Source organism: Lagopus leucura, unplaced genomic scaffold (genome assembly GCF_019238085.1).
Source record: "Lagopus leucura isolate 7727_CA_CO unplaced genomic scaffold, USGS_WTPT01 Super-Scaffold_100004, whole genome shotgun sequence".
NCBI lineage: Eukaryota > Metazoa > Chordata > Aves > Galliformes > Phasianidae > Lagopus > Lagopus leucura.
Window position 1 is genome coordinate 5,222,184 of NW_024962264.1, and position 17,733 is coordinate 5,239,916.

The 17,733-nt window shown below is 39.8% G+C and overlaps 2 protein-coding genes across 12 annotated transcripts in view; one reads left to right on the forward strand and one right to left on the reverse strand.

Moving 5' to 3' along the window:
• The window catches only part of CLCN3 (chloride voltage-gated channel 3), a 48,121-nt gene extending 42,201 nt beyond the window's left edge, over positions 1–5,920 (reverse strand). For both annotated transcript variants that reach the window (XM_042870668.1, XM_042870670.1), the window contains exon 1: positions 5,835–5,920. The gene's annotated coding sequence lies outside the window, so the exon portion shown is untranslated. The remainder of the gene's footprint in view (positions 1–5,834) is intronic.
• Positions 5,921–6,067: 147 nt separating this feature from the next.
• Positions 6,068–17,733, forward strand: part of NEK1 (NIMA related kinase 1) — a 42,094-nt gene continuing 30,428 nt past the window's right edge. For 6 of the 10 annotated variants that reach the window (XM_042870813.1, XM_042870803.1, XM_042870809.1 and 3 more), the window contains exons 1-11: positions 6,075–6,173; positions 6,947–6,997; positions 7,536–7,684; positions 7,759–7,855; positions 10,046–10,143; positions 11,434–11,517; positions 11,964–12,031; positions 12,145–12,231; positions 13,249–13,303; positions 14,518–14,718; positions 17,321–17,381. In XM_042870813.1, the coding sequence (XP_042726747.1) occupies positions 7,568–7,684; positions 7,759–7,855; positions 10,046–10,143; positions 11,434–11,517; positions 11,964–12,031; positions 12,145–12,231; positions 13,249–13,303; positions 14,518–14,718; positions 17,321–17,381 (868 nt within the window). In that variant the 5' untranslated portion in view covers positions 6,075–6,173; positions 6,947–6,997; positions 7,536–7,567. Of the gene's footprint in view, positions 6,180–6,289; positions 6,508–6,946; positions 6,998–7,535; positions 7,685–7,758; positions 7,856–10,045; positions 10,144–11,433; positions 11,518–11,963; positions 12,032–12,144; positions 12,232–13,248; positions 13,304–14,517; positions 14,719–17,320; positions 17,382–17,733 lie in introns of those variants that run through there. The other 4 variants (XM_042870804.1, XM_042870807.1, XM_042870808.1 and 1 more) reach the window with 4 other exon arrangements.

Sequence of the window (17,733 nt, forward strand, 5' to 3'; positions counted from 1 at the left end):
AAAGTATCCTAACCCCTAAGGCTATGGCTACCCACAGTAGCCAAAGAGTTTCCACCACCTGGCAGAAGCACATGATCCAGCTTGCTGGAAGGGACTGATGCTTTCACATTCACCAAATTACTGTAATAAATACTGTTTGGTTGCTTTCAAACCAAAATGGCTGAACTAGCCAAAAACTCAGATTTAAACCTTATCTCATTTAGTGACCCATGAGAAAAATCTCCACTGTCGCAATCAAAGAGCAGTTTTTTGCATTACTGTGCATCCTGCACAGTAATAAGCAGTGAAATCAGTGGTTAAGTTTTTCAGTGCTTGGGTTTTGTGTTTAAAAATAAATAAATAAATAAAATAGAAGATAATCCCTTTGTACAAACCTAAACTAAATGTAAAAGCAAATGTAACTTGAAAGCTTAAGCTTCAGAAGCAAGCACCGATCCTTAGCTGAGTCGCGATCAAGAAATGGTCCTTGGTTGCCACTTGAGATACAAGCTTAAAATGCAACTAAGATTTGGGATTAGTTTTTAAACTAATGGTTCAGTATCTACAGCTATAAATACTCTGCCCAGGAAAGAAAAGAGGGACTCCTTTTGGATTCTTCTTGTGATCGCATTGAGATGAGTGTGAAACTGAAATTTGTTAGGGGAATTGAACGGCAAAACTCAGTCCCTTTTTCAAGGACAGGAGCTGTGACTGCAGGTGCCATTGTAGACAACACGTTTTATCTGTTTAGTCTTCAGCCATCACATCTGTTTGATGAAAAAGGACCAGCAACAGTATGCAATCTTCTCTTTATTGCTTTTATAGCATTCTGTTCCTTTTGAACATGACCTTATATTGCAAGTATCTGAGAGGCACAGGGAAAAAAAAACTGAGCTGAGCTTTTACACAACTACCTGAAGTTCTATCATTTATACCACCTTCATCTTTGCAGAGAAATGGTCAGACAGCCTTCAGCTATGTGCTCAGACTCACCAGTTCAGGATCTCATCTGAACTGACGGCCTTCCAGATAATTTTGCTTGAGTTCAATGCATTCATATCTGTATGATCTGAAAGCAGTCAAGGAAGTAAAAGAAAACTTGATAGAAAGCAAGTAAGAGGCCATCATAGTAAAGAGGCTCTAGGAGCCAAGACACAAAACCATCAGTGCTGACCCCAGCAGACAGAGAATCGCCCGGAAAGTATTCAATCTTGACAGGCAATATTACAAATGAGGTTTATGAGACTGGAATCAGAAAAAGCAAGGTGAGGAAGGACTGAAGAGATGTGCAACCAATAGCAGGACCCAGCTGACAGCTGCCCATCCTGGCTCCAACAGAAGCCACCTGCTTTTTGTCAACACAGCATTGTAAGAAGCTTGTGATATTAATCTCTGATATTTTGGTATCATAGGTTATCAGTTGCTTGTTTCTTTCTTTCTCCTTTTTGAAATATGAATGCACAGGCTAACGGCAGGAGATATATCCATTAAATAATAATAAAAAAAATAATAATAAAGAAAAAGGAAAAAGAAAGAAGCAGCAAAGCCCCAGAGGCACTGACACCACCAGAAGTGAAGCATGCTCTACATCAAGCACATTAACAGTTCCGAATGCAAACCAAGTTCCTCTCATGGAATATCTTCTCCCCAGGTGCAAAGCTGAACTGTCAAGTACAGCTTCTAAAATTATGCCTATTTTGTCAGGTCCTACACATGGATGACAGGTTTCCAGCAGGAGGGCCTAAAGTGAAGTTATTATGTTAAATAGAGGTATCAAGTTGAAAGCAGAGATTAATGTCAGTTATCTTAGGAGAGGGAAAAAAAAAACCAAGTGGTTCCTTGAGAGCTTTTGAATTTTGGAAATTACAATGAAAAAAAAAAATTCAGCAAGACACAAAATGGCATCCAATACAAGTTTAGATGTGGTGAGAAGGGATGTAGTCAGTGGGGCAATATTGGTGGTAGGTGGATGGTTGGACTGGATGATCTTAAGAGCTCATTTCCAACCTTGGTGATTGTATGCTTCTATGAAGTAAAAATGAGTGTTTGGAAGCGCATGGGGAACTACATTTTTTTTCCCCAGCATGCACACAGGAGACAAACTAATAATAGAAACCTCATGGGAAATGCTGTAGTAGATCAAGAACTACAGACAAATCAGTAAAACCCAACAAATTTGGCAGAGAACGCTAATTGGAGACAGGAGTGGAAGGAGCTCGAAGAGAACTATCATTCAGGAGAAGGAGAACTTGGATTTTAATTGGCAGGATGACAAAATAATGCGTCAGCTAAGGAGCTGCATCTGTAATTTAAATGCATTACTGAAGAGAAATTTTATTTTCACTATTTGGACCTGGAAATGTTTCTTCATTCGACTGTACTGTGGTACAAACACTCCAAATGCATAGTTGAGTACTCTCATTAACTTCTAGAAAAAATTATGACAAACAAGCAAAAAAAAAAAGTAACCACAATAGTGCACAGTCTAATTCCATAACTAGAAAGCCTAAGCAAAATGCACAACAAATTAAAAAGCTAAACATCCAGTAAGTTCAAGAGGAAATAGCTGATCAGACTACAGAAGTCATTAAAAAGTCTAACTTTCTATGAAGTTACACATTCTCTTCTTTCAATTCATTTCCGTAAGCATGTATTGAAGATTATTTGCTACATGATATAAACAAATGTGGATGCTGCAGCTGAAAACATTTAGAACTGCCCTAATGGCTTTGTTTAGAATCGTTTCTATTATGCATGAAGCCCAGAAAACCCGTTGTCAATTCCATTGTCTCTCACAATAGCAACAGCTATTATTGAGCCATTAAATACAAACATTATCTCCAAGCTGTATGCCAATTTCTGAGTTTTCACCTTTTTAAAGCAGAATACGCTCCACAAAACAGCATTATTTTTACAACCTGTATAAATCTCTCTGTTGAAATCTATTTAAATGTGTTTGTTTGTTTTTTTTTTTTCTCTAATCATTCTCAGATTATTTTACAAAGGTTTCCAATGTTTAGAAACAGGACTCGAGTTAAATAGGTATGAAAGTTTGTAATGTATATTCTAATATTCAGAAGTTACTGAAGCCTGGAATAGGAACAAGCACAAAACACTACACACACCTCATTATTCACAAGCACAGGTAAAGAGCTGGCCTGGCACCAGCAGCTTCAGAAGCTGGCCAACACAGAAGCTGTGTTTTCACATTGTAAAGGAAAGATTGCTGCAGGGAGCTCAGCTACACAGCACAGAGGTGTAAAGCTGAGGTGTGAGTTGGGGGAAAATGAACAAGCAGGGTGTAAAAGCAGACTTGTACACACGATCACCGCTGCTGCTGACCCTGTGCAGGCTGCTACAGCTGCCAATGAGGTGACTAAGCAAGGAGTTGAGAAACACACAGCCCAGAGTCTGAGAGCTATGAAACTATTCAAACAACTTCAACAGTAGAACTTAAATTCTTTTTTTTTTTTTCTTTTAATTATGAGCAGGTTACAAATATTCGTACTACCAAGTAAGTCTCTAGCCTGATCTGAATACCTGATCTGCACAGGAGCACCTATCCACATGCATATGAAGCCACATAAATGAGGTGAGAGAGAAATAAATGTGAATGTTCCTAGAATGCCCTTTGGCAACATTTGCCAATTTGGAACAGCAGTCCCAGCTTTTGTGCCTACATTCAAATAGCACAACTCTGTTATCCAAATATCAACGTAAGGTGCACACACACGCGGTCACAGAATTGTAGGGGATGGAAGGGACTTCCAGAGAGCATCGAGTCCAACGCCCTGCACTGCAGGCTCTCCACAACAGGCTGTACTGGTAGGTGTTCATGAGTGTCTTGACTATCTCCAGAGAAGGAGACTGCAAAACCCAGGTGGGCAGCCTGTTCTAGTGCTCCATCACTATGAAGTTCTTCTGTATATTGGTGAGCAACTTCCTGTGCTCCAAGTTATGGCTATTTCCTCTGTGCTGTCCCCACAAACTGCTGAAAAGAGGTTGGCAATGCCCCTTTGTCTCCCACACTTAAGATATTTACAAAAATGAATAAGATCCCCTCTGGATCTTCTTTTCTCAAGGCTGAACAGACCCAGTTCACTCAGCCTTTCCTCATAAAGGAGATGCTCCAACCCTTTATCATCTTAGTGGCCTTCCACTAAAAAAAGATCCATCTTTTTTGTACTGGGGAGCCCAGAGCTGGGTACAGTACTCCAGATGAGGTCTGACCAGGGCAGAGTACAGGGGGAGGATCATGACGTGCTGGCTACCCTCCTTTTAATGCATCCCAGTATATCGCTGGCCTTCTGGGCCACAAGGAAACACTGCTGGCTCATGGCCACCCTGTTCTCTACCCCCAAGCCCTTTTCTGCCAGAGCTCCTCTCCAGCAGGTCATCCCCCAAACCATACTGACACTCACTGTTATTCCTTCCCAGGTGCAAGACTCTATGTGTTTTTTTTTTGTTAAATCTCATCTAGTTTCATACAGCCCAGCTGTATGGCAGCACAGCCTTCTAGCATCAGCCAGCACAGCATCAGCCACTCTTCCCAGCTTTATATCGCTGGTGTACATGCTGAAGATGGACACTATCCCCTTGTCAAGGTAAATAAAGATAAAGATGTTAAACAAAACTGGACGCAGCACCAACCCTTGGGCAACACCACACGTCACAGGTCTCCAACAAGACTCTTCCCCCTGACATCCAACCTAAATCTCCCCTCCCTCAACTTCAAACCATTTTTCCTTGTTCTGCAGTTATCTACCCTTTTGAAAAGCTGCTTTCCCTCCTGTTCGTAGACTCCCTTTAGGTACTGATAGGCTGCAATGAGGTCACCCCACAGCCTTCTTCATAGGTGAAGTGCTCGAGTCCCCTGATCATCTTTTTGTGGCTCTCCTCTGGAACCTCTCCGACAGCTCCCTGTCTTTCTTGTATTGGGGGCTCTATACAAACAGTAAACAGAAGGAAACAAAAACCACTTTTTATTTTCCTTGCCACAATACACATCATATTTTCCAAAGCATTGCAGGCAGATGCAAAGTCATTTTGTTTCAAGCTTTGAGATCCAGGCTAGCTGCAGTTTTCTCAAAGCAGAAATACCCCCCCCGACAGCCCGTAATACTGAGCTGCAAGTTTAGGTCTGTCTGCTAATAAAAGAAACATCAAATTGAAAGTAGTTTACCAGTCTAAGACTTTAGCTTAGAAATAAATGATAGTGCCAGTTGACAGTTTTCCCCATGGAAAGCTTGTTTTACGTTTTACATTACAGTACACTGAAGTTTTTTAAAACAGACAAATAATGGGTACTGATAAGCGTCTACTCTCAAATCTGCCGTGCCAACACGTTTTGCCGTTCAAATAACTGCTCTAGCAGAGAAGCATTTATGTTGCCATGGGATACAGAACATGCGACACATCACGGGTCTACCAAGAAAAGAGAACTGAACAAGAAGCATCACCGCTCGCTCCCGCTGTCATGGCCTCGATTTACCTCGGTTAGCGCTTGAAAGTGTGACACAGCACATTTATTACCCCACACAGAACACGTCCCCACCATCGGCACGACTTCGTGCAAGGTCTTGGGCAGTTACGTGACGACGGGCACGCGGTTCTTCTACTTCGCTTCAGGATCACCCGGGCGGGGTATCCGCAGGGCACCCCTCCCTTCCCTCTCCACAGGTAACCGGCAGAGCCCGCGCCGGCTCTCAGCTCCTCGCAGCACCGAGACGGGGCGAAACGCCGCTCAGCCTCTCGCTCGGCCCTCACTCGGCCGCAACCGCCATCTCGGCCACGCCGCAAAGGAGCACCCGGCGCTCCCTCGTATCACGTCGCGCTGCCAGAAGGCCCGGCCCTACCTGCTGCTCCTCGGGGAGGCGCTGGCGCATCCTCCCGCGGCGGCGAGGCGGGGTGGCGGAAAGGCCACTCACGGCGCCTCGGCCCCCGGCCCGACGATCGCTCCGCGGCCCGCAGCCCCGCCCCCGCAGCCTGGGGGCGGGGCTTCCTGCCTCCCTCACGCACGTCGGGATCAGCGGGACGGTCCGCGCTGCGGCCTCGGCCCCAACTTCCGGTTCCCGCCTCCAGCGGGGGGGCGTGACTTCCGGGAGGCCGACTGAAGGAGAGGCCGGTGAGGGAGGCGGTCCCGGCCCGGCTGGGTTGGAGTGGAGGTAGCTGAAGGGTTGAAGGCAGCAGTGCAGGTACAGGTAGAGGAGCTCGCTCGGAGCTGCGCTGTGGGACGTACTCGTGATAGGAAGGGCTGAGACGAGCCGTCCCGGGCGTGCTTTGCGGCCCGATGAGGCGGCCGCCTTCTGCGTGTCCGTGGTGACGCCTGGACTTGTTGCACAGAGCTTGACCGGCCAACGCCCTGACAGCGCAGATGGCCCTTCGCTGTCCCTTCGCTCTCCCTTCGTTCGCAGTTCTCATAAGATGACATTGGTGTTCATAGTGATGTTTTCTTAGTTGTCCAGTTTCACTCTGAAATCTCCATCTGTTTTTTGGGCTTTTTCTTGGAAAAAGAAGCATCCCCAAGCTGTAAGGCCTGTCATTTTACTTGTTTTCTTTCCCGGTAATTATCCTTAGGATAGAACAAGAGGAAATGGTTTAAAGTTGAAGGAGGAAAGATTGAGGTGGGATGTCAGGGGGAAGTTCTTTACAGAGAGAGTGGCGAGGTGCTGCCCAGAGAGGCTGTGGATGCCAAGTCCATCCCTGGAGGTGTTCAAGGCCAGGTTGGATGGGGCCCTGGGCAGCCTGGGCTGGTATGAAATGGGGAGGTTGGTGGCCCTGCGTGTGGCAGGGGGGTGGGAGCTTGAAGTTCCTTGAGGTCCCTTCCAACCCTGGCCATTCTGTGATCCTTAGTTCTGTTTTTCCTCACTTCCATTTTTGCAGTAAAGATTACATAAGGTCTCTTGCTTGTTGGCTGGTTTAATTTGGTTTTCTTTTTAACTGTACTAATCAAGCTTTTGCCTTTTAGTGTGTTTCTGTGGTATGACTCCAATCTTCCTGAGACCTTGGCACACTCTGTGTGAGTACCTTCCAAAATACTAGGTTTAGTGCTTCTTAAGATTTGACGTGTATTTATTTCCACCCCTACCATAGTTCTCCCAAGTAGAGCTTAATGGAGGATTGTTAACTAGACGCTATAGCACTATACAGTCTCTTCTTGTTAGCTGAATCAGAAGTTGCAGCACTAACTACTTGCTTCATTTCAAGGACTGTTTTTTAATGCTGTCTTTCATCTCAATAGATGTAAGATTGAAGCAATTCTGGCAATGCAGCCCTTTTTCTACACCACTTGAGTAAACTATGAAAATAGAATTGAGATTAAAATAGGATAACGTACAGCAAAGTTACAAAGCATGTAAGTGTATTGGAAGAGACAGAGGGATTGACACTTGAGTGTACAAAGAAGGGGTTGGGGATTCATGATCCTGGAGGTCCCTTCCAACCCATTCTATGATTCTATGACCTGGTATGTTGGAATCACAGATTTATACGTTCTGAAGAGAAACCAGAGTAGACTAATTACAGCAACTAAATCTCTTTTGTGTTTTTTTGCCTAGTGCTTGAGTAAGGATGCCTTAAGAAGAAAACTATGGATAAATATATTAAAGTGCAAAAAATTGGAGAAGGATCCTTTGGGAAAGCCTTTCTTGTGAAAGATAAAGAAAATAGCCAGCAGTATGTTATTAAAGAAATTAACATCTCGAAGGTGAGTGATGTTGTTAATTGCTGATCTACTGTTTTTATATTCCTGTTTTCAAAAATCGTTATTTCCTTTTGAAGATGTCAAATAAAGAGAGAGAAGAATCAAGGAGAGAAGTTGCTGTACTGGCCAACATGAAACATCCAAATATTGTCCTGTATAGGGAGTCATTTGAAGGTAAGATTAATAAAGTAGAGCCCAAGTTGATAATGACTGTGTACTGCCTATGAGGTATAAGTCAATGTTTTCTCTCTGTAACTGTTTTTTCATCCTTGTATCTCTTCATTTTTTTTCTGTTTATAGTTTCTTGCAGTTGCCAGGTTGCAGCAGTTAAATATTGAAAAAATATTCCTGTCGCTTCTTCAGGTGATTCTATTTTGGTTGATGCTTAAATGAAAGGTGTACGGGCACTGCTGAGTCAGGCCTGAACCTCTGGTTGATCACCTGAGGTGAGCCATGAGTTAGCCAGAGGAGCACAGCTGATGGCAATTCAGCTGTGCTGCAGGAATGGGTTGAACCTGCCTGCACCCCTCCTAGACCTATTTAAGAGCTGGCTACCAGTGGGGAAGGATCTCTTCTGGAGATCTGCTGTGCTGGTATTTTGTGAGTGAGCCCAGGATAGGGGTAAGCCTTCTATTGATTCTCTTTTGTTATCATAGTCTGCTTTGCCTAACTCTCTTGTTTATTTTGTGACTATAACATCTTAATATTCTTTCATTATACAAGAGAATTGTGCTTTTTTTTGTTTTCTTGAGGGTAAATTTCCTTGAACACATGTGCGTAGCTTATTGGATGCATGTGTGTTAGAAATGCACATGGTCTGAAGTTGGTTACTGATGTACTGGCACAAGTGGTGTTACCTCATTAGCTCACTCTCTAGTCAATAGTAGTTATAATCATATAACTTCCATGGGTAGAAGAATAGTGGTGATTACTTCATAAGCTGTAAAGGAAGGAGAAGTTTAATTCTACCTTATTTTCACAGTGACTGTTGTGGGGAATAAAAAGAACAGGTAAAAGATTGTGAGAGCTTATCATTTAGAGTGATAATCCTGTTTTTTAAGAAGCCCTGACTATTATTTGAAATGCTGCTTAAGTGCACTGCTCTGGTATCCTTTTGTTCCTTCCAGCTGATTTTACAAAGCCTTTTGAACTTGGGGTTTTAATTTTTTTTCTGATCATTAAGTGAGAATCATGTCATAAAGAGCAAAACCAAGGTCTTCTGATTTATAAATCTGTATTTCTCTGTTCTGTATATTAGAGGCCTGCTCTTTAGGACTGATTTTATTTGATTGTTTTTGCTTTTTACGAGGTAGGTTGTGTAGTTCACTGTAGTTAACATTGCTTCTTTCTTGCTGGAGCACGTTGACTGGGAATGTGAAGTTAATTTGGTTTCTGAAACGGATCTGTTTCAACACCAGGTCTGCAAGGAATCCAGACTCCTAGGATCGTCTGTAAAAATAACTCACATCAGAAATCTTGACCAAGATACAAACATTTGTAAGCTTAAAATTCCCACTTCAGTGTTTTAAGTCTAAATTTTCGAGGCGTTCTGTGGGAGACTTATGTGACTCCACTTGAAGTTTAATAGTTATAACTACTTAGTGAATTTTCTTTTGAGCAGCACGTGATGCATACATTCTTCTCTAAATGGTATCTGATCTGTGAGTAGTGCAGGTCTTGAGTTTTAGTGACATATTTGAGTTTATATTCATGAAATATTAAGACTTTCATTGATGTGCTGTAACTTGCAATGTGTTCCTGCCTTGCAATTGGTTCAGTAGTAGGTGGGAAAGATTGCTTTGGGAACACAGCCAGAGCTTTTTATCAGATTATTATATTACTATTAGATGTATTATATGTGTTAAACTCTCATAGTGACAACTTGCATGGGATTTTTAAAAGTTTCCCTGGATTTCATGCAAAACTGAGACTTTGCTTGTTTTCAGCATCATTGCCAGCTGAAAGTTTTATTACCAGACGTCGATCTCTGAAATCACATTCATGTCTGTGAGATGAGAGCTGGTGATTGCCAGTTCATATATGTGATACCTTATCCAGGTAAAGCTGCTGAAAGGGTTAGGAAGATGGAAGCAATTAACTGAATTAAATTTGCAGTTCTCTGTTTTCAGGGCAGAGTTTCTTTGGGATGTTTGCATCAGCAAACAGGTTTGACAATTGTCTTATCATAGTTATAAGGTGACATCTTTAATTTCATTGTAAATCAGAATGTATTGTAAGTAGAAAAAAATGTATTTTTTTATTATGAGAGTTGCAGGAAAAAGACAAACCTTTACAGTGAAAGTTGCATTAAAGATGGGTGATTTTTCTTTTCCTTTGCTTGTAATATTTAGTTTTATTTTGCAGAAAATGGTTGTCTGTACATAGTGATGGATTACTGTGAAGGAGGAGATCTCTTCAAAAAAATAAATGCCCAGAAAGGAGTCTTATTCTCTGAGGATCAGGTAATCAGCAAATTGCTGCTGTAGTGTTTTGATGCGTGATTTCTTTTCTGCATTAGTTGTAATTTTGGCTCAGATTGGTGGGTACTGTTTCTTAACCTATTTAGAAAGTTTCCAAACTGTGCTGGTCGTTGCCTTGGCCATGGCATTGTTTTTTATGTAGCTTTTAAACCTACAAGATATTATAGCATAGGATTTTTGTATTTAAATACTGACCTCAATTTGTAAGAATTTGTCATTAGTTTATAAAGTGATGTAACAATGTAAGTTTACTTTGTAAAACAGCATAATCTAGCAGTACAAGGGCTGCATAGTTCCAAAGTATTTTTTCAGTATTGGAAGTAGACTTTCTTTCTTCATCACACATGTTAAGAAGTCACTCATACAGTAACACAGAAGATATAAATGCGCAGATCGGTTTCAACTAGGTGAAAATAGATCATGTGGGATTCAGGTTATTGGTTGTATTTGATGTCTCCTTGCTTACAGGTTATTTGTTTTTTTATTTCTTGCTCTGTGTTTTATTATCTGCAGCCAGTAAGAACACCTCAAACTAAGTTTACCTCTGGTTGGAAAGGCTTGTAAGTGTTAGGTCTAGATCTGCTGGTGCAATTTAGAGTAGGGTAATCATGAAACTTCTTAGGTGTAAGTTGTAGAACTTTTCATTTGCTGCTTTGGACTCACTTACAAGAAGAATTTAAAATGGGAAAGTAGAAAAAAGTACCTTAGATTGTACTGTGATTTTTGACATTGATGTGCTTGTAAGTTGGGTACATGAAAGCACTGTTCACGTGAAAAAAATTCTGCTGCTAGACCCTTTGTGTGTTATGATGTTTACAGATTACCAGAAATGTGAAGGTTAATGCTTTGTTTGTTTGTTGCTTTTTCTCAGTGAAATCTGATTTGTACTGTTTTTAAGGTAAAATGCCTAAAACGTGCTTGCACTGATTAGAGCAAAAGTAGAATCTTTAAGATGCAAGTTCCTTGTTCGGAGCATTTTTTGCCATTATAGTTTGTGTGGTATGCGTTTTGATTGCTGTACTATATGTAATCAAGTAATAATTTGAGGCTTAGCATCTAACTTGGCTACCACACGTTTCTGTATGATGGTGCCAGTACTGCTAAGGCCTTGATGGTAGTGTGACATAAATGGAAACGGGCTCGTGGGTAAAAAGGGTAGAAAAGAGGATAAAAATCTTATAGAACTGATCTGATAATGTCTTCAGTAATACAACTGGAGAAACTTGTAAATAAATCAAGTTGCTGATGTTACCTTTTGTCTTTCGTACGTAGATTCTGGATTGGTTTGTACAAATCTGTTTAGCACTGAAACATATACATGACAGAAAGATCTTACATCGCGACATCAAGTCACAGGTACGTAGGCAATCTTACTTGAAAACTGAATTCACTTCCTAAGCGATTACATCTGGATCTTGGTGGTGGAAGTTGGCAAGTAATTGAAAATAATCTTTTCACACAATGTAAAATTATTTTAGTACTGGCAATGCTGTTTTTTTTCTTTAGAATTGTACAGAGGTGGTTTAGATGGTATTTTTACTAACAGAAAAAAAGCTATTTCAGTGTTACTGGCGTAGACTTCTATCTCCACAAGTAATTGTATTTTAGACTGTTCAGCAGTGTTTTCTATAGTTATGGTAAAGCAGGATGAGAATAAGTCTCTGGAGTTTTACAGTCACTAATGCCAGGGACTGCAGTGTAATTGAATGGTAGAAAACATTATTTTTAAAACATGCTGAGAACGAAGTGTGCAATTGTACGAATGTTCTGATTAACAGACTTCTTAAAATTTCTATGCCAAGAACATATTTTTAACCAAAGATGGAACAATACAGCTGGGAGATTTTGGAATCGCCAGAGTTTTGAACAGGTAATTCTTTTTTTAATGCTGATTTCTTTGAGATCACCTAAATTGCTTTGATTTAGGATAATGTAATCGGTGCGTTTCATGTGAGTTAACGCTCACCCTTACTTTTTCCTTAGCACTGTGGAACTGGCTCGCACTTGCATAGGAACACCGTACTATCTATCACCTGAGATATGCCAGAACAGGCCTTACAACAATAAAAGGTACTAATATTTACTTAATATTTGTGCTAAGGAGAAGAGAGTCCTTCAGAAATACAGAGCTCTTCTATTCATATGATGATGATAATTGATCTCTCACCTGATAAGACAGCCTCACCTGCCTCTGGCAGGACCTTAGTAGATTTGTGTGATGCGAAGCAGCATGATGTGGAGATGACTCCACTTCAGTGCTTTGGCTTCTAAATCTAAGCTGTCATCTTTATTATGACTCTGCTTTTGCCTGTGTACACATTGCTGTCATAATTTATGAATGTGAAACCACATTAAGAAAGAAATATGAAGGCAGTAATTGGATTGCTTTTAAGCACGTGCACGGGTAGTCATCTTTCAGGTAGTTTGCTTCTACATTTATTACCTTGGCAAGTAGGTCCTGTATGGTAACGCTATCCCTGATGTAATGCAAGTGTTCAGTATCTGATTAGTCTTACTCTACATTAAGCTTTTAAAATGGCTTCATTTTTGTTACTGTTTGCTGAAAAGATAAAAATGATTATATTCCCTTGTCTGTTCGTTTCTTTTACATGGGATTTTTTGTCCAGTTGTATTCAAAATAAATTCTGCAGTCCTCTAGTGTGGGTAATGTAACCCAAGTGTCAAACTGTTTAGTTGAATCTTAGAATTGTATTTGCCATGTAGAGTAGTGGGTTGCTTTTTCTAAATTTCAGAGATCACAAGTAAATACGTACAGTTAAAGAAAATAGACCTTTATGCAGAGTTTGTCTGGTTTCTCTGATCTCAGTGGTGCAAATGAAAAAGTATAAAATCTGAAGTGAAAAAAAAACCCCTGTCTGTTTTTTCAGGTTGGCCTCGGTTTGGATTGTTAATGGTTGGTTAGTTGATAAGGTTTTGTGCTTTGAGGAGTAGAGGATGTACGTTCATGGGAGGCTGTGATTTATTCTAAATATCCCATTTCTTTTTCAAAGGTTAAGTGTTGGTAAATAAGTTATTTGGCAGTGTTAATCCCACAACAAGCTCAAGGTTGTGTTCTTTTTGTTCTAGTGATATCTGGGCCCTTGGTTGTGTTCTCTATGAAATGTGCACGCTTAAACACGCAGTGAGTAGAAACTTCTTGCTTCTTTGAAAGGCTTCCTGCTGTTTTGCTGCTGTATTTCTGTTGATTCAGGGCTTTCATGGTGACTATTTAAAATTACCTTCAGCATCTTAGTTTCCTTTTCCTATACTTGCAAACAGTTGCTGTGTTTTGATTCCTGCTTATCTCTTTTATTGTTTTGTTTTGGTGTTTTTTTTTTTTCTGCTTGTAAGGTAGATATTCAGTGAGGTTGAGGTAGCTGAGAAGATGTTGGTTGTGTTAACAAGCAGTGCTTTTTTCTTTCTGAAGGCTTGATGTTTTCATTGTAACTGAGAAGGCCTAAATTTAAACTGCCAGCTTTTGTGTAGGTGGATTTGTATGCTTCCATTTGGAACACTCATAGTTTTTAGAAAGAAACTCTGAAGAAGTTGCTTTTTTTTTTTTTTTTTTAAATTTGATTGTTTATCAGTCATGATGGGAAGGAAAAATATGTTCAATAAACCAAGTCGACAAAAAGAAATAACTATTTTTACGGAAAGAAGTAAGATTATAATGTGTCAAGTTGAGGGGGAAAATAAAGGTTAGGGCGTAAAGGTAACATGAAAGCTTTTGCAATTGTTTGTTAAGTAGTCTTTTCTGAGGCAGCAGTGTTGATGGAGAAGTTGCTTCCCTGAGGGTTGATAGCAATTTGTTTTCTGTGAGCTGGGTGATCCATGCTGTTTTCTTTTAACCATTCTAAGGAATTGGTGCCTGCTGCCTGCTGAGCTCAAGCTAGTCTTAACATTCCTTTGGATTTCACACTGAACGACTGTGAATGCTTTACATTCTTCCATGTCAAATGCCCTGTTCTAAAGAGAGCTGAAGGTGGGAAGGTTCAGGAGATGAGAGAAGATGGAGCAGATACAGTTAGACAATTATAATTAACTGCGTATCATTAATCTACATCTGGGGGACAATAAATATTTGCTTGTGAGGTATATATAAATATGGTATGAAGTAGCTGTAGTGCAATACATTAGTGTAAAAGTGCTGTACTTGGCAACAAATTATTTGCAACTGTTGATGACAACTGTTGATGACCTTGGAAACTGACTTGGATGTGCCCAGGCAGAAGCAGCTGTGGGCTTTTTTGTTTGACTGCTTTTTCTTTTCTCTTATTTGCCCTCACCTCTTATGCAGCTTTACATGTAGGCAAGCAGTAATGTGTTTTAACTGTCTTGTTTTCTTACATGATACAGTTTGAAGCTGGTAACATGAAGAACTTGGTACTGAAGATCATCTCTGGATCTTTTCCTCCGGTTTCTATGCATTATTCCTATGACCTACGTAATCTACTGTCACAGTTATTTAAAAGGAATCCTAGGGATAGACCATCAGTAAACTCCATATTGGAGAAAAACTTCATAGCCAAACGGGTTGAAAAATTTCTCACACCACAGGTATGCAGTTGGTTTTAATTAAATTTGGCTAAGACATCTTAGGACTATTGTTTATTCCGGTGTCAGTATAGAGTATGAGAAGGTGGAATAATGGTATTTCCTAAAGCTTTTATGTGAACTTCTTCAGTTGAGAGAAGAAAGAGTTGTTACTATGAATGACAAAAAAATAAAATGAATGCAATCTCAACTTACTGAAGTATTTGGAGGCTTCAAACAAATTTGAATTGACATGATCTTAAGAGTATTATTTTGTATGTCTTTGTATATGGGGAAAAATTTTGTGTCAGATGTCCATTTGATTATATATGCACCTCTCTCATGAAGTGGCATTGTCAATATCTCCAGCATCAAATCTTTATTATCATTTCTTTAATCCTTTTGTTGTTTGCAATTTGGAATGGCCTGGAAGCTTGTTTTGTGAGATATTGCTAAGTAAACGTGATGGCTGAATTTCTTGTATACGTAACATAGAAGAAATTACTGAGTATTTTGTTTTGTATCTACTGATATTTTGACAACTATTTGAGCTATTTTAATGTAAATCTAATCAAAAGAGATGAAGAACAACGAGCACTGATGTATGAGGTAAGTACAGGAAGAGAAAGGACACGTAGAGAATTGATGCAAAAGAACACCTCATTAAATATGAGTAATTCTGATGGAGTCATTGTAACATAAAGAAGTTTTGGTAGAAGGCTGTATGTAATTGGAATTCCATTTGTATGTGGAATAGACTTTCAACTAATGATAGTTCATACTAAAGTTCCAGTGAAAGGCCAGAGTCAGAAGTCTTCACAGCACAGTTGTAAAAATAGTAGAAAATCTGTCTTTTAAAAAATTGAAGGCTTGATCAGACTCACAGCAGCTGGAACGAAACTTCTGTTTGTGATTAGTTGAAACAGTATAACTGGTGGTAGACTGCTACCTGATAATGTCAGTATTTTCTTAGATTGAATCCAAATATTTGCACACAGTTTTGACAGCTGAATCACTGATGTGCTCAGATTGAAAAAATCTTTTAAGACAGAGAAAGAAATGACCAAGAAATGGCTCTTAGTAAATGTGTTGCTAACTGGTGTATACATGTGCTGTTGTCCTCTGCTTTACTTGGTCTGAGCTGAAGAGATCCTTTGTGGTTCTGTCACCTGCAAAACATTACAGCTGTTGCTGAAATGCTGCTCTTAACTGCTGGAAAAATCAGTCTTCCATGTTTATAGAAGTTCTTTCTTAATTTTCATAGTCACAAGTCTGCTACCTGTGACAGAGCAGGTACACATTTCATACACAGCTTTGATATTGCTTATTCTGAACCTTCCTCCTTGTCCTTGGTTGTATTGTATGCTTTTTCTATTGGGATTATCATTTCTGCTCTTCTGTGTTTCTTTGCATAATCCCATGTAGTATTCTAGACCCCTGTTACACTGCATGACATCTTTTTAGAGGCTGAAGAGCTTATTCTTTGTACTGAAGATTTTGTATGCTGTTAATTATTCTTACTACTCTTCTTAGAAACTTTTCCATCTCTTCTACTTGATTTTTGAGATAAGGGGTTCAGAACTCCATGCAGTATTTAAGATGATGTGTGAGGATAATCTATTTATGTTTAAATGTTTTGTCTATAGTCAATGTATTTATTTCAGTAAGGCTGTATTCTAAAGCTTCTTTATGCTAACCTTTTGTGTGTGACTGAACCCCATGTATGTTATTCCCAGATAAGCTATGTATATATGTATCTCATATATGTCTTCCCATCTTGGAAAGCATAGAGACGCTGAAATCTGCAGACATTTGTAAAGGACTGTGCTTTGACACAGGCTATCTGAGAGAGTGAAGTGAAATGTGAGAACTGTACCATAAACTAGAACAGACTGTTCATAAAACTCACGGTGATGAACACTTCAACTTTATTCTAGTTTCTTAGTTAGGTCATAGTTTGGGTAACGTGCAACCTGAAAAGCAGACTAAGTAGTTAATTAAAATGATTTTATTAATATTTCTATTTTCAATTAACGATTCATTTTGCTTGGGGAAAAGAAGGCTCCAGGGAGACCTGATAGCAGCCGTTCGATATTTAAAAGGATGCTAAAAGAAGGAAGAGGACAGACTCTTTATCAGGGTCTGTTGTGATAAATCAAGGGTGAATGGAAAGGGGAGATTTAGACTTGGATATTAGGAAGAGATTTTTTTACAACACAAGTCATGAGGCACTGGCACAGGTTGCTAGAGCAGTGGTGGAAGCCCCTTCCCTGGAGACCTTCAGGATCAGGCTGGATCAGGTTCTGAGCACCTGGTGTAGCTGTAGGTATCCCTGTTCCTGCAGGGGGGACCAGCTGGTGTTCAAGGGTCTCTTCCATCTCAAATGATTCTATGCTTCTGCACCGAAAATGTTTGGAAGTAACAAATCCAACTTGATTCCAATGCTAGTGATGTTACAGTGAATACATAGTTTAGTAATGAACTTACTGTTCACATATGGTTTTAGTGAATAGTAATAGATAGCAATTTAACTGGAAGAGGTATACAGAATTTGTAGAAAATGAGTTCTTTCTGACTTTAGCATAAGTATTCTTGGCTAACAGTTGAACTCTTCTTTTTTTTTAAGCTTATTGCAGAAGAATTCAGTCACAAAACGTTTCACAAGTTTGGAGCGCATGCTGCGCCAGGTAAGTATGTATGTATGAAATGCTTTAACTTAAGAATCCAGCAAGCTAATTTGTTTATGTATGTTCTTGTGTTGGTTTTGGTGTGTTCTTGTAACTGACTGTAGAAATGTTGTGCAGAGAAAAGACAGGGAAGCAGTTTAGTATGTTATTGTCTTTTTGTTTTCCTCAGTGGGGAGCTGGATGTTCACAGGGAACTAACCATGGTGATGCAGTCCTTGAGCTTTTTGTAACGTTGTAGGTTTCCTTTTTCCTCTTGCACTATACTGTGCTTCTAAAATTTAAAACAGTGGAAACTGCAGATAGTAGAAACATGTTGTTATTGTACTTTTTTTTTTTGGCCTTATTACTGACA